This window comes from Colias eurytheme, chromosome 17 (genome assembly GCF_061535395.1).
Source record: "Colias eurytheme isolate Ceu_HAF_F1 chromosome 17, ilColEury1 Martin Lab GWU primary, whole genome shotgun sequence".
Lineage (NCBI taxonomy): Eukaryota > Metazoa > Arthropoda > Insecta > Lepidoptera > Pieridae > Colias > Colias eurytheme.
The window spans coordinates 7,791,478-7,814,675 of record NC_142996.1 but is presented as its reverse complement, the minus strand read 5'-3'; the positions used below and the strand labels follow the sequence as shown (position 1 = coordinate 7,814,675).

General features: G+C 34.1%; 1 protein-coding gene across 1 annotated transcript; it reads left to right on the top strand.

The window, feature by feature from the left end:
- The first annotated feature begins 72 nt into the window (after nucleotides 1–72).
- Vps11 (vacuolar protein sorting 11) lies at nucleotides 73–23,198 on the top strand. Its single transcript, XM_090111625.1, has 17 exons — nucleotides 73–236; nucleotides 374–442; nucleotides 1,764–1,937; nucleotides 2,283–2,435; nucleotides 2,817–2,947; nucleotides 3,288–3,438; nucleotides 4,131–4,559; nucleotides 4,789–5,064; nucleotides 5,414–5,633; nucleotides 6,087–6,309; nucleotides 6,976–7,134; nucleotides 8,354–8,511; nucleotides 8,835–8,916; nucleotides 9,097–9,312; nucleotides 11,319–11,441; nucleotides 21,988–22,202; nucleotides 22,680–23,198. The coding sequence occupies exons 1-17, from the start codon at nucleotides 222–224 to the stop codon at nucleotides 23,012–23,014; spliced, it is 3,129 nt and encodes a 1,042-aa protein (XP_089967751.1). The 5' UTR covers nucleotides 73–221; the 3' UTR covers nucleotides 23,015–23,198.

Genomic DNA, 23,198 nt, shown 5'->3' with positions numbered 1-23,198 from the left:
GTAAAATCGTAAATGTCAAAATCAACTCGTAGCTTCAATGTCAATGTCGAAAGTCGAGTACCTACCTAATTTGTCAACTCAATAAATTACAAATTCGCAAAGTAAGTTTTAATTTTTATCCAGGTGATTTTGTAAAATTAATTATCATTTTGGTATTTTGCGTAAATACATTGGTTACAGTTCACTGTTGTTTCAATGCTATCTATTGACGCCTTTCTATAATGGCGTTTTTAGAGGTAAGTTCTTATTTTCACTTTATTATGATACTGTGAGTAAACAAAAAAATCATAATAAGTATACCTTTAACAATTGTTTAGCTTCTGGATTCTCAATCAAAATGTTCTTAAATGACCTATTTTTTTTTTAATTTCAGTGGCGACGGTTTTCGTTTTTTGATATTCACAACAATATAGACAATGGAAAGATTGCAGAATGCCTACAAGTAAGTCGTGTTTAAAACATTTCTACTCGTATTTCATATTTTAAGGCCATATTTATCTTTAAGTTGATATATTTCTCAACTGGAATTATAATTAAACTCTATAATAATTGTAGTTTTATGAGATATCACTACATAGTATAAAACAAAGTCGCTTTCCCTGTCCCTATTTCCCTATGTCCCTTTGTATGCTTAAATCTTAAAAACAACGCAACGGATTTTGATGCGGTTTTTTTAATAGATAGAGTGATTCAAGAGGAAGGTTTTAGTATATTATTTATTTATTAGGTTTTAGACAAAGCGGACGGTAAGCTAGTAGGGTATATTCTGTTAAATTTACATTAAAAATTCTCATATAAATATATTAAATAATTGAAGGCACTAAGTACATATTTATTCTTAAACTGTCAAATAATATACCACATCCCTGACACTAAACTAGTATTTAAATAATTCAATCCATATTCATTTCAATAGTTACGATACTGATAAGCTATCAGTTACTTCATTACAGCCGTAATGTACAAAATTATATCTAACAAACTTTGTGTTCACACTAAAATTGAAAAAAAAATGAGACAATAAAAATTTCTCCTGTTAAGATGAATTTTAAAACTTACACCTGAAGTGATAAGTTTAACTTCATTATTAGAAGATACGCCAAATAATAATTATTAGTAGTTACAAAAAGTGAAAAAAAAATGCTTCAACTCATGAAATTATTGTATTGTGTCATAAGTCTAAAGGAGTTCATTACATCAAGGTGAAGATAATAAAAAGCAAATTTTAAAATAATTTGGAAAATCCAAAAGTGCACGCCTCATAATTTTTTTTTAATAAATATTTATTAATTATTATTTTTGTTTATTTAATAACAATTAAACCACATCGAATCAGACCCTGAAAAATGAAAGGGTTCTATTCCTGAGCATACTCAAGCGTAAGAGAAAAAAAAAGACTCGATTAGTAAAGTATTTCGGTCGCTATCGTGTTAACAAGAAAAAGGATCCGCACATACAGACACACGGACGTCCAAGACAGAACTTTTTTAAACTGTTTTTTAACTAGTTTAAATAACAAAAATGACATCAAAAATATCATGAACGTTAAAAATAGTGTTTTTTCTTAATATGTGTGTGTATGTATTATCTTACAAGTGCAATGTATGATACATAAAGACATTTTAAGTTTGAAAAATCAGATGTTTTGCGCGAAGTGACAGTAGTACGCTTAACGCTTCGCTTATGAGGCGTGCAATAAGGACATTATTATCCATATGATTTATAAGAATTTATATATTCTACAACTGCAATCTCAATTTCAGGATACTCAAGTATCGGTAGCAACAAGCGGAAACAACCATGTCATCCTCTGTGACATGACTGGCTGGGCCCACCTGATCTCTCGTTCCTGGGAAATCACATCGTTCAAAGCATATGAGCTGGTCATCACTCATGCTCAGCAGCTTCCACATGATCCACTGCTAGTTACTATTGGGGTAAGTTATTTTCTATTTACCAAACTTCCCTACAAAATTTAAAGTTTCTTTAATATATTTTTATGCGTAGAAACATTAGAAGGTAGGTAGTATGTGATTTTAATTAAAATTAGATCTATTTTAAAATTCTCTTCATTAGTTTTTTCTTGAATACTTAATAATCTGTATTTGTCTGAAGAATTTTAACTGCATTAATGATGTTCTGTGTTTTATATTTTGTTTTTAATATATGAAAAAGTAAGATAGAATTAGATATTACTTTTCCTAGAACATATTTTATGTTAGACTATTTCTTATCTGTGTCATCCATGATTGATACATATCATTTGTTATTTTATTAAACAGGAAGATGAAGCAGGTGTTACACCACTTATTAAAGTATGGGATTGGTCAAGAGTGGATAGGCATGGCAATCCTCAATGTGTGAAGACTTCTAGAGCAGTGCCCTCGCATATGTTTCCGACACCGGCCACTGCTCTTGCTGTGCATGATAATAAGGTAAAAACAGTGTATAATTTAAACCAGAAATGAAAAAAAAAATTTCGTATTTTTTTATTTTACAGTTACCTATAAAATAAAAAAAGATGTGTGGCACTCGGGGACTGCTGCGGTAAAGCTATTGCATGCTATGCCTTCAAGCCACACCTCCGCGCCCGTCGGAGTGGGGAGCGTGAGGTTTTTCGTTACGCAATTTCTGGATTCGGTCCCCGCGCTCAAGGCCCGCGATAGAAGCTATGCAATAGCTTAAAAAAATATTTTTCGAATTTTTTTATTTTACAGTTACCTATAAAATAAACATAATGTATATCTATATAAAAATAGTTAAACATAAGCATACTTACAACTTACTGGAAAATAATGTAAAGCTTGCATTTTTAGAATCTTCTTGCTGTTGGTTTCCAAGATGGATCAGTATCTCTGTTTCGTGGTGACATCGCCAGACAGCGCAGTGGAAAAATGAAAACATTGTCAGATACAGGAACTAGTCCTATCACAGGACTTGCTTTCAAGTGAGTATTGTAATTTGTAATACATAATATGCTCTGCCTATACATTCCCCAAATTTCAACTTAGAAATATTTTCTTATTTAATATTTCTTGACATTGCATTTTATCATCGTCGTCATGGCAATACCGCCATGTCATAGAATAAGCCGAAGATTTTGGTAACTTAGAATCATGCCAAAGAGTTTCACATTTTGTTCAGCGCACACGCTCTTTTTTTGTAGTGTTCTATCTAGCCACGAATCAACAAACTATATTTAAAATTTTCCATTTGTACAAAATTTCAGTTGTGTGAGATTATTTTTTTATAATTGATATATTTAAAATTGATGTCACACTTTTCAGAGACGCCGACAAATTATTTGTAGTATCTCGTAACTGTGTGATGGTGTGCTGGGTGAGCAGCGAGCGCTGTGTGGTGTTGGACGCCATGGGCGCAGTGGCGGGCTGCAGCGTGCTGGCCGATAGACACCGGCTCACTGTCGCCACTAGTGATGTTAGTATTGGGAATAATGGGTCTACATCCCTTTTGACAGACTTTTTTGAAGTGAAACTTCTTTCGCGACTAGTGACGTTAGTAGACAACTTGAGAATAAGGCCATTCTCCTATTGCGATACGCACAGGCGATTCAAGTCTCGGAGACTAGTCGCCGCGGAATATCTCACATACATTGTACCGGTAGCGTAGTGTGCGAGCCTACATACAAATGTATGTGAGATACTCCGCGGGGACTAGTCTCCGAGACTTGCAGGATACTTGAATCGCCTGTGCGTATCGTAATGGGAGAATGGCCAATGGGTCTTCATCCCTTTAGCAGATTTATTTTGAAGTGAAACTTCTTTAGGCGCGTTGAGAGTAAAATTTCAAGGTCACGTTATGGCCATACCGTCACGGCGTCAAGGCGAAGAATTAGGTGTATTTGAATCTTGCCAAAGAGGTTTCACTTCTCAAACGTGTGCTTAGCGCACACACTCGTTTTTTGGAATCTTATATTGAATTAAGAATCTATGCGAAAATTTTCAAAAAATTTCCATCGATACAAACTGTTGCTCATTTCATATCCAAAAATCAAAGGAACACGTTTGTGCCTGGGAGAATCAATAAACGTTTTAAATCACTTAAATATTAAGAACGTTCAACAAATTTAGACTGACTCTTTATTATTTACTCTATATCAATATTTACAGGCCATCTACTGCTACACTACAGAAGGACGCGGTCCGTGCTATGCCCTCGAAGGAGAGAAATTACGTCTTAATTGGTTCCGTAGTTACCTCGTCATAACAACCAACGAAACTTCAAACAAACCGTCCAGTTCAACGAACACACCAAAATCTCATCACGTCACTATACTAGACATACAGAACAAATTCATAGTTTTCTCAAAAACGTTTGAGGAAATTGATGCAGTTTTAACGGAATGGGGATCCTTTTACATCCTTACCAAGAATAAGGAGATGATCTATCTGGACGAAAAGGATCTTCAGTCGAAATTGTCGTTGCTTTTTAAAAAGAATTTGTATGACGTTGCAATTCGGATTGCGAGCAGCCAGCATTATGATGCTGAAGGGCTTATTGAGATTTATAAGCAGTATGGTGATCATTTGTACAGCAAGGTAAGTTCTTTTAAATTAATTGTCCATTGAATTTTTCGTCACGCTAATTGTATGTCAATTATATTTTTTGGATATCAATCAAATAATTAAACTGCATTATATATCATTCGAATAATTTATAGAAAATTATAGAGAATAGCAAGATTTTAACAAATTAAAAAAAAAGTCATATTTTTTTTTTTGTAATATAAAAGCTTTCCCATACATTTTTATTTCATTTATTTCCTAGGGCGATCTCAAAGGAGCAATCGATCAATACGTAAAAACAATAGGATGGCTAGAAACCTCCTATGTGATTAGGAAATATCTAGAATCAAGGCATTTAGAGCCACTGATACAATACTTAGAGCAACTTCACAAAAAAGGCTACGCTACGGAAGATCATACGACCTTACTGTTGACGTGTTATGTGAAAATAGACCAGCATGATCAGCAAGGCAAACTGAAGGAATTCATCAACTCTAAGGACAAGGCTATTGATTTTGATGTCGATGTTGCTATTAAGGTATGAAATATTTGTTTTTTTTTTTTTAATATTGTATTGATAAGTTTTGTGCACTTTTTCACTTTTTTTTACTAAATGGTAGTTTCAAAAATTATGCAATGCTGTTTATTATTCACTATTTTTATTTTTCTAATTAGATATACCTTCAACCTTAAATATACTATCCACCAAGAAGACAATTTCGCAAAAATATATCCATTAAAATTTATGTGTAATTTACACATTAAAAAAAAATAATTAATAATTTAATTTTTTAAAGTTATTTTCTAGTCTTAAAAAATACTTTTCACTTTAATTAGATTAGTTACATAAGTTACCTAAATTATTTCTCCTACCTATAATATTGAAGGTGGTCCGTCAAGTAAGTGTAGACGACGCTCTATCGCTCGCCGCTAACCACAACAGACATGACTGGTATCTCAAAATGATCATAGAAGATAAAAAGGAGTACATAAAAGCGTTGGATTATATAGCGGAGTTGGACTTTGATGACGCCGATTTGTATATGAAAAAGTATGGACATAAGTTGATACAGCATGAACCGGATGAGAGCACGAAATTGTTGAAATGTGGGTATTTATAAAACTTGAAGTATAATTCTAGTAATTAATCATTGTGTGAATGTAAATTCGTTTGTTGGTCTTATAATTTTTTTTATAGTAAGTGTGGGTAGTTATAAAAATAGCTAGTGAATATGTGTCGTATTACCTGTGTATGTAAAACTTACGTTTTTAAATTCAAGTCCTCGTCATTTAATTGTTAAAATTCTTCATAGTATGTATGCTTAAAATCGATAACATATGTATATTTTATACTTTTACATAAATGTACATAATTGACCTGTCTGTGATGTACAGATTGATGATTAAATTTTGTATAACCTCTCCATAGTCTGTCATATTTGACTTTATCAATGTTTTAATTATTAGAATTTAATTTAATTTAATTATTAAAGCCTAGTTCAATATAATAGGTTGTTTCATAACATAATTTCTATCTAGCATACAATTTTTTTTCTACAGTACTATGCACCGACTACAAGCCGCGTAGTCGACCGCTAGTCGACGAAACATCCCTAGCCGGTAGATATCGAGACCCAGATCGTTCTATAGCAGATGACTTCATACACATGTTCCTCAGCAACTCGGAGAGGCTCATAGCGTTCCTGGAACACATGATATCCACGGACGTGAAATGTTCCACCCTTGTGTATGACGCGCTTATAGAACATTATATACATGTATGGTAAGTGCTAGGTTTTGCTTTAATCCGGCTGAAAGTTTTTTTTTTTTAATCCGGCTCGAAGGACCAGCTGTTTTGGTGTTTGTTTAAAACAAAAAAAGCGTGTGTGCCGAGCACACGTGTCAGAAGTGAAACTTCTTTGACAAGATTCAAAGATACCAAAATCGTCGCCTTATTCCATGCCGTGATGGTATTGCCATGACGCGACCTTGAAATTTTACTCGCATCGTGCCTAGAGAAGTTTCACTTACAAAAAACTATGTTTGATAATAACTTTGTAATTAGTAGATCTTTAGAGATAAAAATGTTACGGGTCAATTGAAATTATATGTGTAAATGTAAAAAGTTTATATTGTGTTGTCCATACATTAAAATTATACTATGAAATGTATCTTATATATAAAAATGAATCGCAAAATGTGTTGGTAAGCGCATAACTCGAGAACGGCTGAACCGATTTCGATAATTCTTTTTTTATTATATTCCTTGAAGTACGAGGATGGTTTTTATGTAGAGAAAACGTAAATATGTACCACGGGCGAAGCCGGGGCGGACCGCTAGTTATTAATATATTGTTATATTAATTATATGCATCATTTACTATTTAAATAGTGTATGCTGAAATATAATTCCACTTTCTTAGAGGTAACAATATCGTGTTTATTGCAGGGCAAAGTCTCCAGATAGCGAGAAAGAAGCATACGAGAACAAAATACTCGGAGTGCTAAAGGATCCTGAAGCCAACTACGACAAGGACCACACATTGATCATCTGTCAAATGTTAGGATTCAAAACTGGAATCCTACACTTGTATGAGGAGAAGAAATTGTAAGTACTAACTCGACACATGTATGAAAATCACAAATGAATTTGAATGCAATATAAAATATGTAGATTAAACTTCTCTTTTTTCACTAATTTTTGTCATAACTTTAGTGTGGTCCTATCTCGCAGCATATACGGATAAAAAATTGAAAATAACGGCCTATATCCCTCGATGTACTTGTGTGCGTTAAATGCCTACCGGTTACGGCTACGGACGCACTTGCGTCCCGCTTGTACTAATTTAACACACCTGCTATGTGTATTAAGATGCTGACAAGACCCAATTTTGTTACCAGTAACAGTGATTGCGCTCTCGTTTACTCCTATACAATTGGACAGTGTGCGAGAACGAGAGCGAAGAAAATAATAAGAAAATATGTGATTTAAGGAAAAGTGTAGGTCATATGCGAAATATGACTCGTTAGAGGTTCAGGTATGAATATGTTGACTTCGTGTTTTAAATTGCAGACCCGTACGTCAAAAAAATAAACACATAGAATCATTTAAGGATGATTTTAAGATCAATCTTTGCAATTATTTTCTATCGAGCTTTTTTGATGGGCTAGAATAAATATATTTTCTTAAAAAACTGCTCAAATAACTTCAATTTTAACAACATTGGGTCTTGTCAGCCCCTTAAGTTTAATTTTCATAAACAGCTTATCTTCCAGAAACTAGATAGGCATTAGAAAAGGTATATACAATAGTATTGTATAATGTGTAGAGTGGTTTGTAAGTGCGTGGGTGACGCAGGTATAACAAATAGTATCGTATACGGGTTCTTAGAGCGCGGCTGTTGAGCGCAGATGGCGTACAATTATATCAGTATGTGTATAGCTATATATAGAGAGGTTCATAGACCGAGATCGCTTGTAGATGGGATCCAATAGAATTGTACAGACAGCGTAGAGTAGTTTATACAGGGTGTAATCGTTAAGTGTGCACAGGCGATTATTCCGTAACTATTAGAGATATCAAAAAACTTTAAACTGATATCGAAAATACTTAACGTAATGAATTTCTCGTTTAATTTTTAAAAATTATTCTGGCCATTATACTCATTAGGTTAAGTACTTTCGATGTCAGTTTAAAGTTTTTTTCTATATCTGCAATAGTTACGGAATAATCGCTTGTGCACACTTAACGATTACACCCTGTATAGGGCGAATAGCGACAGAATCGTGAAGTGTCCTACAGGCTTATAGAGCGTGTTCACATACAGATGGCGGTCCATGGTATCGCTAGAGATACGTGCGGGGCGGGCAGATCGCGCGCTGGGCGTGTGCCGCAAGCGCGGTGCGGCGTGCCCGCGGCTGTGGCTGGACGTGCTGTGGGCACCGCCCCCACCCGCCTGCCTGCCCGAGCTGCTGCATGTTGTTGGTCAGTACTGGGAATAGGATTACACAATGCCCCATATTATGAACCTGATAGTTTTTCTGATTCTAATGATTACACTCTGTCGTTGCTTCATATACCTACTAGTTCTTAGAATTTCCGACTAATTAATTTCCGTTTTTCCCGCTTTTTATGATAATACTATGTATTTGTTGACCTCTATAGCCAATCATCACCATATAACCAACTTTTTCATTAAAATTTCACTTCTATCACGATAAGTATTATGTTTTTATATTGCTTCATCTTTACTGTTAAGCATTAAAAAAATACTTCAGAATTATTGGTAAAATAAAGTTTTGTTTCAGCGACGGAAAAACTTATGTCTCCAATTCTAGTCATTGATTGTTTGGCAAGCACACCCACATATACACTAGGAGATGTTCGGAAGTAAGTTCTATCCTTCAATTCAATGTGTATTTCCCCAAATATGAACAGATATCATCCAAAATTAAATTTTCCTTATTTTGTAGAAGATAATAATAATTTAATCCACCATATGAAACCATAAATATATTTATCACTTATGTACAATATAATGAACACCTAGTATAACATTTCTTCTTACAGATATCTAATGGACGTGCTCAAATCCGAAGACGAAGTGATCACCCGTGAACTAGAATTAGCCAATAAATACAAGCACGAAATAGAAAAGATGAAAGCCCACATTCAAGTGATTCAGCACGAACCAGTTACGTTCCAAAGCTCGAGATGTGCAGCGTGTAATAGACCTTTGGAATTGCCTACAGTACACTTCTTGTGTCAACATTCTTTCCACCAGGAGTAAGTTCTCTTTTTTTGTTAGTGTTTTTTTTTTTTTATTTATCGGAATACCAAGCTACTAAATAGTGTAGTTTCGAAATTGATTCATATATCAATAATCAAATTGAGAAAATTTTAAGTTTTTTATGGGCATTGCGGTTCATTTAAAGGGCGGGAGATACTGACACAAAATTTTGGGTCATTTGTGACAGGATGGCGGTTCTACAGAGGTTTTAGTACGCAATTACAAAAAGAAAAATGATGGTCAGAACGCTGATATTATACTGCTACAAATCATTCAAAATACGAATAAAATCTTACAGTGAAAAACATTATTTATACACATTCGTCATAAATAACAAATATATGGTATAATTACCAGTGTTACTAACGTTAAAGTTGAATTAAACTTTAATTTCGAAAATATCTCAAGTTCTTTTTGCTTCTACGTCGAATAAGGAAAGCTGGCATGTTCACAGTACTCACACTTATGCAATTTTACAATACAGTATGTTCAAAAATAAATGCGACTCTAGTTTGAGTGTAGACTTGAATTGTTAAATGGGTGCGTTGTAGATAAATATATACAAATATAATTATGAAAGCTCTCATAATTTATATGTAAAATTATAATTTAAAAGTAACTCAATTGATGAACACTAACTATGTATTCTAAATAACGATAAAAACAATACAAATAACATGTGCGCTCACTCCCAAGAAACAAGACAAGCGTAACCCTAGCACGTAAGAGATAAGGCTAAAGTACGGCCAACGAGAAGCGATACCAAATGTAAACAAAACACATGCAAGGTCATTGGGAATTGCAGGAGTGCGTAACTTTTTGAAAGTTGGATTTATATAGTTTTAAAAAATTACCCGCCATTTGTAAGAATACCAAAAAGGATAGTCTATTTTTATAAATTTTATCATAATTTGAATTATTGTATAATGTAGATTTCTGTTAAATAACGCGAATAATAATAATTTTCTAAATCATAAAATATAATAAGAATAATAAAACGGCCGCCTGAATGTTGGCGAATCCGTCTTGACGTTGTTATGTTTTTGCCGGGAGAACGAGACATTACGACAAAGGCACAAGATGGAAAGAGATAGATAATAGATTGTCAACGCCACAGTTGTTTTTTAGGTGAATGACCTTTTGTATTGCTTCTCGTTGGCCTTATTTTACATTACAATAAAAGCTGTATTGTTCAGCTATTTATGCAATTTTGACTTACGGCGTTTACATTTTGCTTACAAAACTTATTACTATTATTAGATAATTTAACCTAGATAAAGTAAAAAAAATATTCTAATCCGCGTGCCGCGAAGTATCTCGTCGAATATAGTTAGTAGTATACCTAACGTCTTTGTTTAAATTATATCACCCTGTATTTATAAACAATTGTAAAATAAAAACAATAATTGTCCCCTTGAACCTCATAAGCTAGTCTTCGCGCGAGAGAGACTGGCAGACTTTTCATGATGTGTATGCAGTATGACGTCACGCCGCGCGCGTCTTCACAGACACTACACATGTGCTATGTGTAAATGTGTTTACGTTCCAGCTCTTGTTAATCGGTCTATACAAACCCTAATGTAATGATAAATACAAACCATAACCACACCCCGGACACTCCATACAAAATTATCGTTTTGACAGTTACACTGTAGAGAGTGCAAATGTGTGTGTTAACGCTTTAGGGTTCGCACATTAATTGTGATAAGCGTAAAGAAATTCGCGTTATTCTTATGAAATACATCCGTAAACAGCACAATATCTAACCATTTTCTACGAAAAACGATAATCACAAATCCAAAATAATAAAATTAAAGTCAATTTGATTAATGTTGTCAATCTTCGTTGCGTATCGTCCTTACGGAAAAATGCGGGCCATCTATAGCGTGATCGTACGGGGTGAGGTAAGTGTTTAATTTTGGCGGGAGGCGGAGAGTGTCCGTTCTGTAGCGTTTAGCTACTATTATATATTCTGTGCGCTAACACTATATGTTATTTGCAGCTGCTTCCAGACGTACAGCGAGTCGGAGCGCGAGTGCCCGCTGTGCCGGGGCGCGCGCCGCAGCGAGCCGCCGCCGCGCGCCGCCGAGGCGCTGCACTCGCGCCTGCTGCACCAGCCCGACCCGTAACTATACTATAAAAAGACGGGTTGCACTCCGGGAGTGCCGGCAGAAGTGAAAACTTGATTATTAACGTTGAGCATGTTTGATATTTTGGAATGGTATCCGTCTTACGCTCTTTCAATCAGGTCACGTGTCCTGACGCAAGTTTAAGATTTTATACCCATTACAGAAAAAGTGCTCAACGCCGCTAATGAAGTTTTCACTTCAAAAATTGGTTGTCTGTAAAGTCGGTTTACTGACGATAGTTGAACGTGATAACGTCCGATTGTGCTTCTTTGTCGCTCGTTCCGTGCTCTCGCTTGTACTTCAAGCCTACATGGAACGCCTCAGAGCGAGGTAACGACGCATAAGTCATGTTTTTTCGTGCGTGCAGCCGGCTCTATCGAATTATAAGACGTTGTCACGTCAATAATGGAAAAGTTAGCAATAAGCTCCCTTGCTCGGTCGCGCACGAACAAGTGTGGCCGCCGCGTGTGACGGCTGCCGCCTGACGCAGCGCTGCTCCAAGTTCCAACGTATCTTTCAAGACATACCCGCGTAGTTATTACCCGCCGCGTGCGCCCGCTTACGTGACGTAGCGCGTGAATGCGTGTTTTAACTTTGCTTGATATAGAAAAAAATATCTATACAAACGGTTCTAAGTATACTTAGAACCGTTTGTATAGATATTTTTTTCAACCAAAATCTAAAAACCAACATTGAAGTGATAAATAATATTTAAATGGGACTCTATGGCAAGCACCAGCTTTCAAATAAAAAAAGAATTTTCAATAAAGGTTCACATAAGTCGAACGTTAGTTAACTGAGGTAGCAAAACAAAAAAAAATACAGGTGTATTAAGAACCGACACCTTATTTAAGACAGCTAAAAATATGCACATAAAACGCAGCATACTAATGTATGAAATTCACAGAAATGTAGGAAAACCCAGTATTCCAAGTTCTTTCCCTCCAGAGCCCATATACAATTTTCCACCCTGTATACTCTTTGGCACTCGATTGAAAGAAACGCCTAATACACGATATTTTTATACTTAAGAGCGGGTATAAAGCCAGAGAATTTCTACAATTCAGCCCCGCCATGCCGTGCGCCCTCACACGCACACAATTATTATGAATTAAAAATGTAGTAAGCGCCAAAAGTGTTTTATCGTGATTAAACCAAAGCTAAAAGTAATTACACAAAATGCTCTGACAAAGCTCTCACAAATGTTTTAATATAATTGTTTATGAAAAAAATAATAAGTAGAAAACGTAAAAGTGTGAAATTTAGAGGTAACTTCGTGATTTTTTTCGTGATTTTTTTCTATCGAGTCAATTTTAATATTTTATGTTTTTGATCTGACAGAACCCTCGAAAATATCATCAAGTTTGACATATATTTTATTTTTATTATTTGGTCTTGAATATTACACCTATCATCTAAAAGGAGATTGGTGATTTTGCTTTATACCCACTCTTAAGCAGACAGACTTATACGTGCTTCATTTTGAGAAGTGAAGCACAATAGAACGATATAAATGTATCCTCGCACGTTATAGTATGCACCCTGTCAGAATTTTTATAACGCAATTTAAATATATTTTTATTAGCGTAACTTCTAGACGTTAGCAGTTTCAATCTGCGGCATCGTAACACTCAAACTGATGAACCGATTTTTATTGATATTTTTATCGTAAACACAAGGTTCTTAATAGTGTTTTATTGATACTTTCTGTGCCAACCATCTCAAGGTAAATCAAAGAAAACATTTAATTATGTGTATGAATGACACTGTGAATCGTTCATAATTTCTGTATAAATTAATTAAGTTCAAGTCCCCCTGGTCGCTTTAATTAAATAAATCTTGTTAGTTACGAATTTGTGATTTTCAGATATAAATAAACTGTATTATCTCATTAGCCAAATAAATAAGGGTCAAAATTATCTTATTAAATCCACTACACTTATTTTTATTAAATTAAAGGCCAGAAGAAACAATTCGGTTGGAATTTCATTACAAAATTGTGTTGAATTCTTGTTTTAACAGCTATCCAAATATGTACTAACCAAATACGTAGTCGTAGTTCGAACGTATTGTATTTTAATAATGACTTAGTTACTGCTACAATATTTTTCCTTCATATTACGACATAAACTATTGTAAATGTACCATTTTTAACCCTATTTTAAATACATATATAAATCACTACATAGTATAAAACAAAGTCGCTTTCTCTGTCCCTATGTCCCTATGTATGCTTAAATCTTTAAAACTACGCAACGGATTTTTATGCGGTTTTTTAATAGATAGGGTGATTCAAGAGGAAGGTCTTAGTATATAATCCATACTTAATATTATAAATGCGAAAGTAACTCTGTCTGTCTGTCTGTCTGTTACACAATCACGCCTAAACTACTGAACCAATTTGCATGAAATTTGGTATGGAGATATTTTGATACCCGAGAAAGGACATAGGCTACTTTTTATTGCGAAATATGTACCACGGGCGAAGCTGGGGCGGACCGCTAGTTTATTATGTTTTAGACAAAGTGGGCGAAGCCGCGGGCGGAAAGCTAGTAAATAAATAAAAAAACTAAGAACCAGCTTTATCTCATTATATCACAATCTCATAAAATTATATTCTGAGCATTTTGTGCTTAACTAATTTTCCGATAATATCGTGCTGACACAAGTTTATAGGAAATTCACGAATTATATCAAATGGCCAAGTACCAAGTGACTTTCCCATATTATGTACTGACTATCTTAGTATCTATTTGAGTTATGAATTAAAATATGAGAAAACACATTTTATCTTAACTTTCCACAATTTTGAAACATAATGAAATAGTGAGGTTTTTATTACGCTTAATACTTCACCAACGTCATTAAAATGTAATTCTTTATCAGCATTTAATAGCCACTAATTCTTTAAGTGCTAACCGTGGTACTTAATACATGTGTTATCTTTACATTATTTACAACTATTAGATTTTAAAAACGATATTTATCATTGATTTTATTGATCTATGCTACAAAGTTATAATATAAAATATAATGAACGTTTATAATTAACCGAAAGTGGCTGCGACGAGTTAGATACTCATCATAAAAAATAACAAGTTTTTACCATATCGAGGTTTATTCATTTTTTTATATAAATAATAAAAAAGTACCTATAAACCATTTAAAGGGTCATTAAACACGTCGAAACTATAAATAGGTTCTACTTTTAAAATTATAAAACGGTCAACCTTGACCATTCTTCTCATTAAAATGACATAACAAGCGCAAAAATCTCAATCGATATGCACATATTAAAAAAAAAACTCCATAATAAGAACGGATAGAAAATTATACGGATTGATAGACACGGCCTTTGCCAATGTCATTGTTGTGCGGACAACCTGCGCGGGCGCATGTACCTTATCGAAAAACGTAAATAGTACCATAGATAAAATATATTATGTTTGTGAACCGCAGAGACATGTTCCCTCCGTTCTCTTGGTGCTTTAGAAGTAATGTAGACGACGGGTATGTGCGTTTTTGTGTAGTTAAAAATATTTAAAACTGGTTTTAAAACATGTTTGTGACCGGTGTGTTGTTTTAATGTTATCAACGAATATCGTTAAGATAATGTTTTTATTTCGTGTGGTGAATGTGAATTTTGATAAACAATTTCGTATTGAATTTTTATATAAATTTTCAAATTATGAAAGTCTTTTAGTAAAGATGCATGTATAAGTTTAATTTCCTATTTTAACCGATATCAAAACCGGAGTTTAATTTAGTTTTATGGTGTTCTTTGCAAATATAGTTTTTTAATATCCTTTCAAATTAATATAAAAGACATTTCACTTAAAATATATACAAAAACAATAGCTTGTACAGGTTTTATGCAATGCAAAAAAAAATTGTTTAAATATAACTTATTTTAATTATTATAGTTTGAATGAAATCATAATACGTTTAATGTTTAAGGCAATTACATGGTTCAACGACCTTAATGATTCTGTCACTATATTTGAATTTGTTTTTTTAACCGCCCTCTATAATATACATCATTGTTGAAGTAAAAGTGACCAAAGATTATGGAATTGTAAAATGTATCGTATTGTATCGTAATGTGTTAGTGGTTTCTACCTAATTTATGTTTTCTCTGAGAGGCAGTATCTAACATATTACATTTATGAATAGTAAATATTGTGTACTATGTATGTTGTAAATGTAATGTAGGAAGACTCATCTTTCAACATTAACCGTTATAAGCAAAGTCTCTACTACATGACCCATTCTGGAGACCTTAAGATGACTAAGCAAGTAATTATAAGTTCTAGAGTGGGGAACAGTTAAGAAAACACCGATTTAGAAATTAATTTTATTCAACACGGACTCTACTATATTCTGGAGACCTGATGATGGCTAGGGTGGAGAACATCTCACCTACAGAGATATAAAAGATGGAGTACATTATTTGACGTAATTCTATAGAACAGCCTCTACCATGTCATGGTGTATCGAATGGTAATGTTGACCAGGCAAATGTATTTAGCGTTCTCTGTATATCTCTTCATACCTAGTAGGAATATATGCATGCAACCTACACACACCGAAAAAAATAGGGGAACGGACAAGAAATCACGTTTTTTTCGACTTGTTATGTATTTTGTAGTTAGTTCGGGGTTAATTTTTTAAATTCTAATTTGAATGTTGGGTTGTAGCATAAAAACGCCTTCGTCACAATTCATATTTTATTATTCCTTCACTTGGTACATTCACTTGATAGTTTTCTTAAATCTTACATAAATCACAAGGCACGGCTATGGCACTTATAGACCGCACTGGTCGGCTGTTTAAGATCAATTGGCTCGCTGATCGTCTCTTCAAAAAATGTAAGCGATCGGCTGACAACTAACCAAGTGGAGGGGAGGTTAAGTTGTAGATTATAAATTATAAGGCGGTAGATTATAAATACCAGAAAACCTTGTCGATGGAAATGTTCTATGTATGATTTTAAAATTTGTAACACGAATCTATTTCTTTTTTCCTCGGAGAGTCACTGCAAAGGAATTATTGAAGTAAAACTTCTTTAGGCGCGACTAGGGAGTAACTCAGATTTTTTTTCTGACGGAAGTAACGCTGTGTAGTTTCCGCCATTTAAAAATAATAATTCTGATTGGTTGTAAGTATATGTCATATACTACACGCTTCTTGACTTATACGCCAGCTAGTGGCAAATATCATAATCAATTAGGATTATTTATTTTCAAATTTTCAAACGGATCAATTGTGAATAGCAAAGTGAATGAAAAATTCAACAGTTTTAAAAACATTAAGTATTTTAAATTGCAAAATTTTTTGAAAATCTCTAAATATACGGTACTTGTTTATTTATTACTTTTAAAATAAGTAAATTAAAAATAAAAATAAACATGTTGCGGATTATAATCAATCTATTTTAAATATTGCTGAAGACAAAGTAGTATCCATAGCAACAGATATGTAAATATAGGTTGTCATTCAGTTGAACAAGAACACCAAGAAGCATATGTACGCCAACAATTTCATAAAATGTCAGTTATTGATACAGGAGGATCGCCTTATGAAATCATATTAGTTCTTAACAAATTTTACATTATTACAACCAATATTGATGTATCTGATGGCTTAGCCAACGGTTGTGTTGGAAAGTTAGTGTATATTGAACGTGATGACAGTGATAACATCATACGCTTATGGCTTGAGTTTCCTGGTAAGATAGGAGAGAAAATTAGGAAAAAAGCTGCCCATCATATTCAAACTCTAAACATTAGTAGAACAGCAGTCCCAATTTTACGAAGATCGTCATCTGTACCAATGAATAGAAATAAGACAATATTTGCAAAGAGAAATCACTTTCCATTAGTATCTGCTTGTGCGCTTACGTAAAATCGTTTATGAATACAATAAAAGTCACAGTCAGCAGCTGTTATATGTAGCATTATCACGAGTAACTGATATAAATGGATTGTTCATTGTCTCAAACACCGATGACAACAAATTTTATCATGGAAGAAAGCGTCCAGGGGGAATAGTTGATTTACAGTGTGAATTTGAAAGACTTTCAAATTCTCGTCTAATAACACAACAGGAAGAATTATATATATACCTATAACCTTGTAAATGAGAGTAACATTACACTATTTTCCTTCAACTACCAAAGTTTACGTGCTCATGTTTCTGATCTGAATGATAAAGTATTAAAAAGGTCCACATTGCTGTTATTTTCCGAAACTTGGATGAAAAATGACGAACAAATTCTTATTGAAAATTTTTATTGCGTTACCCAATACAAACGACCCAACTCAACTGCTGGTGGAGTAGCTGTATATCATTCATGTACAGATACACTGAACAATGTAACACCAATTAAAAATATTTCACCAACTATATTATCACAAATTTCCGATGAGGTTTCACAAATTGATGACATCGCCTTGGTTCGATGTGTTAATACGAATGACCAACCTGTGATTATCGTTGTTATTTATATTTTTATATTTCTACAAATACTAGCCTGACAAATATCATAAAATTTATTCATCAGCAATTACTTCACTTCACAATTGAAGGTTCTCGACTTTTAAATAGTAATTATCATGAATTACCGATGATTCTAACTGGAGATTTTAATGTTAATTTTCGCTCTCAGGAATCTCAGCCGTTAATTGATTTTTTAGAAGAAAAATTTGATTTATCTATGAATACTTCTCGACTTCATTCAACAACGCGTTTCGGTACAACGATAGATGCTGTATTTTCAAGAAAAGTAGCAAATTTAGAGAGTAAAATTTATGTTTCACATTATAGTTACCACAAACCTATAATTTCGTACGTAAGAAGTTATGATGACATTCAATTATCTGTTTCGAATGAATAATATTAATATAACCATGGACGTATAAAAAAAGACGGACGCCGTATTACGAACAAACAACGTGAAGCCACCATAGTAAGCTAGCGATCGTGTAAAGACAATAAACACGCACACACTCTCACCATAGTAAGCTAGTCGGCCGCCATTACGTCGTGAACTACCGACTGATTAACTGCGTCACTGTTTCACAAAAAATATTTAAAATGCCGTCTTGCGTGGTTAAATGGTGTCGCAACAGTACAATTTTAAATAACAAAACGCAAGGGATTACATTCCACAGGGAAGCAAGTTATTTCTTTTATGTTTTAATGACAAAATTATTACGGCAAAATTTATAGAAAAAAATACAGCCGCCATTGTCATCAACACAGCTGTTGCCATGGCAACATGGCACACACACATGGATGTTTCGCCGCCATTACTAGGCTTCACTCAATGTTTAGGCGATATACCGTCCGTCTTTTTTTATACGTCCATGAATATAACATTTAAATAATCTTTGTAAAGCACATGAATAATAAATATAATTAAATTATAATATAATATTTATTTATTTAAGTTAATATTTAATCATTTCAGTGATATATGTCGTCAACGCCAAAGAAGTTTTACTTCAATCGCGCGTAAAGGTTACACGCACACACTTTTTTGTTATATAATTTATATTTTTATGAATCACTAGCTTTCCGCCGGCGGCCCCGCCCGCGGTTTCAAAGAAAAACTCGCATAGTTCCCGTTCTCGTGGAAAATCCGGGATAAAACCTATCCTATATTACTCGTGGATAATGTAGCTTTTGAATGGTGAAACAATTTTTAAAATCGGTCCAGTAGTTTATGAGCCTATTCATTACAATCAAACAAACAAACAAACAAACAAAGTTTTCCTCTTTATAATATTAGTGTAGAAGAAATCATCGGTTCACCCAGTTAAGTGCGGAGGTAACGGAACCAACAAAAAATTCAGTTGAATTGAGAATTTCGTCCTATAATGGCGTCGGCTAAAAATGTTGCTATACGTTTAGGTATGTCAGTTTTGACTTTCCTACGATTTTATACAATAATATAAAATTAAATGATTTTGTACAATATAAAAAAAATGCTGATTTTCGGCTGTATGGCGACCATTTGGAACTGTCTGAAAAGTATGGCATGGCGATTTTCATACATGGCTACTGGACGATGATTACCTGTGCAAAAATTAGCCTGGTACAAATGGTTGATTTTTTTTAAATCAACGCATTCACGTCGGTATTGTGGGCTGTAAATTACACCGGAAAAGTATGGCATGACACTACCGCCTACTTCTTCTTTATGGGCTATCGGTATGTTACGTATACCCAAAAAACCCAGTGGTCGGCGAACCACTCTCTGTATACCAACGAATTATGTATGTTATTTATTTTGCTCTGCTACCATTATACACTACAATAGTTATATCAAACCTAGGTACATACCTGAGATTACCACGTTGCGTAGAACATAAACTGCACATAATATGTGGTGTGTCGGTCAGTCAAATGTTATAAAAACAATAGGGGCCCCTTGGGGAGGAAAAACTATATTTACGGGAATAATAGATAATAAAAGATAATGCAAAAGAGACAATTTACGATGTATATACGTCACCACAGTACAGCCGCCATTGCCGTCGTCCTTCACTTCACAATAACAACTCGCGGTCAGCGTGTGATTACTAATATCAATAAAAGGTACAATTAACAATTCCGCGGGCCGATTCACTAATTTACTACGTGTTCAGCACGTAAAACAATCGACGACACACTCCGATGCGCGCGTAAATAACTTCCGAGATGGCCGATAAAACACTAAATACACGACTTCACACTAGCGGCGCGGTTGGCGGACACCGATAGACTCCTAGAATAATTAATGCGAACCCTGATTCGTCGCCAATTGAATACATCGCGTTCCGCATCAGTGTGACCATTTAATTATTTTATCTATTCCGAACACGGTAAATCCTAAAATTTTTGTGTTACAAATCGTTTGCCTTCCGTAATTTATCCGACGAGTTCGACTAACGCCCACGCGACTAGTATGCCGGTACCACTGTTCTGACCATGATTTTTCTTTTTGTCATTGCGTACTAAGACCACTGTAGAACCGCCATCCTGTTACAAATGACCCAAAATTTTGTCAGTATCTCCCGGCTTTGGATTGTTTTGGACCCTTAAAATATACGATAGAACAGCAATTAATCTTTTTTAAAAAATATTCAAGACACAGGGAAAGTCTGGTTACTGTTTTATAGGTATGTGTTTTCTGATAATATTTTACTGTCAAAAATTATCAACACTGGATGTTATTCAATGACGCCTTTCAAAAACAAAACTAATTTACAAACAGATTTTTATATCTTTACATACCTATTTTTAACTTTCATTTCATGAACTGCTCATGTAAATACCTATTACAATCTGGTTTAATTTAACAAAACATTCAATTCGGTGAATTTTAGCGTTATTTTGCAAAAAAAACCGCACGTACAGTCCCCCGTCCGAGTCGAACTGACACCGTCAAATTTCGTCGAAAATATGCAATAGAGGTGAGGTTTTATGTGGGTTTTATTATAAATTCGAGTTTTTTCTTGATAATTTAACGATAATAATGAAAATTGAAAAAACAATCAATACAAATTGTTACAATTATCATAACATATTTTTTGGTATAAATTTCATGTATAAATATGTAGCCGTTTTCCTAACAAAATGCGTTTTATGTTGAAAAAGGGGTTGATTTGTATGTATTTTTTTTATGTTTAGGCCGTTCTAAAATGAAAAGTAAACAATACACTTTGTTAATTATATCCTTGAGTATCACATATATTTTTTTTAAACACAATCGTACCAACAGTTTCCTCAACAAAATTCAATATGTATAAGGTGTTTTTCGGTTTTGACCATAGTAATCCCCTTAATGAAAATGTATTAGACGTACGTACTTTTGTTTGTTTACCTTATAGATTACTTCATTTTATAAACATACTATTGTTTCTATATTATTATACGAAATACGAAAACGGTGAAGGGTTCCGCTGTCTAGAAGGTTACTTTCCCAATTAGAGATAATTATAAACTATTATACAACCAAATTTGCAGTTATTTAAAGCATTCAAGGTCTTAAAACATCGTATTATTATAAAATATTCTTGAGTAAGGGTATTTAGGTCTTATATTAAGGCCAATCCCTATGTATTTCATTTTCTTCTCTATTTCATATTAAAATTCTTTATTTCTGTACTGCGTTCTCTATTAAATTTCGTTAACATATATGTTTTGCTTGGTACTTGGATAAAAAGTAGTCTATACCTATTCCCAAACTAAACATCCGGAATTAACTAAACATCCTTTGGAATATAAACTATAGATTTTCCAACGATTGTATAAAATCATGAAAATAATAGCTTGTTTGCAAGTTGGATTTGATACCAAAACGCCGCCTTTAAGTTATAGGTACTAGCCTTAACCTGCAACTTTTCAATCATAGAAACTATCAAATAATACTTAAATTAAACTTATATTAGTATCTAAAAGTTTTCCTCAAATTACCTACTTATATTCATTTCTAGAAGTAGTCCTCATCAACACTTTTCCAATGAAAAATAAGAAAAAATATCTCTCTGTGTACAGGTTCGCAGTTGTATCAGAGTACTTCGGTCGCGGTTTATTCAACAAAGTGACGGTTGTGACAGAACCGCCCACGCCCAGCGCAGACGTTCCAAGCATACAACCGAAACAGACGAACATACAGACAAACTTGCAAACGAACGTGCAGACAAATTTGCAGAATTATGGCCCCGGTGCTGAGGCCAAGCTCAGGTTGCAAGAAGGACAGAGTAAACAAAGTATGTGATTTATGGTTATATTTATGGTTATTTGTGGTTTATATTTATGTTATTTGTGGTTATTTCTTCTTTGTGCATTTATTTTCCCATCTCAGTCGTTGAATGAAAGTGATTCTATTTCTATGACTATTTCGAATTTAATTTCACATGTATTATATGTATATAGAATCCATACTTAATACTCATAAAAATTGGGTTCCAAATTATATTTAACTGTCGACTTACTAGATAAGAAAATAAAAAATGTTGTGTGGTTTTATGAAACCACGGTAAAAGTGAAACTGTTCGAACGGTTCCGAACACTGCTTTGTGTAGCGCGTGTCGCGTGACGGTCATGCGCTACACAGACCAAACAGTTTGAGACGATATGTAATAAAAGTTTCACTTTAAAAAGAAACGTGCGTGAAATCGAAATGTCTGTTTTATTTTTATGTATATTTACTACTTAGTCTCATATATTTTTTATCTATATTCCAGTGTTCGTATCGAACGCGACCAGGCAAATGGCGCCAAAAGGCACATCGGTAGTGCCCGTACCAGAAGGTCGGATGCGAGTGTTAGAACAGCAGCAATACAGTTCTAGCCTCGAAGCGAATATGACAAGACTGGAACCACGTGTTCACCCCATCTCCATCCCCAAAGAACAATCCCCAAAATTATCCCCGAATATATCCTCAGCAATCACCTCCAACCCCTTTGAGGATACATACGATGAGACCAAGAACCCCTTCGCTGATGAAGAGTCGAGCGACCCCGCTAACCCCTTTTCGGAAGATGATGATTATGATAAGAATTTGAACCCCTTTGCGTGAACGTGTTGAAATGTAATTATCGTGTAAACTAAATGGTAATACTACTGGTGAGAATGGGTGGTTAAAGACCAATTTTTGGCTGAATATGCCGTCTTTTATAATTGAGAAAATGGTACACTTCTAATGTATAGTGAAGTATGTGTAGTGTGTTGTCAAGCTCCGTATTTGCTTTAATATGTATGGA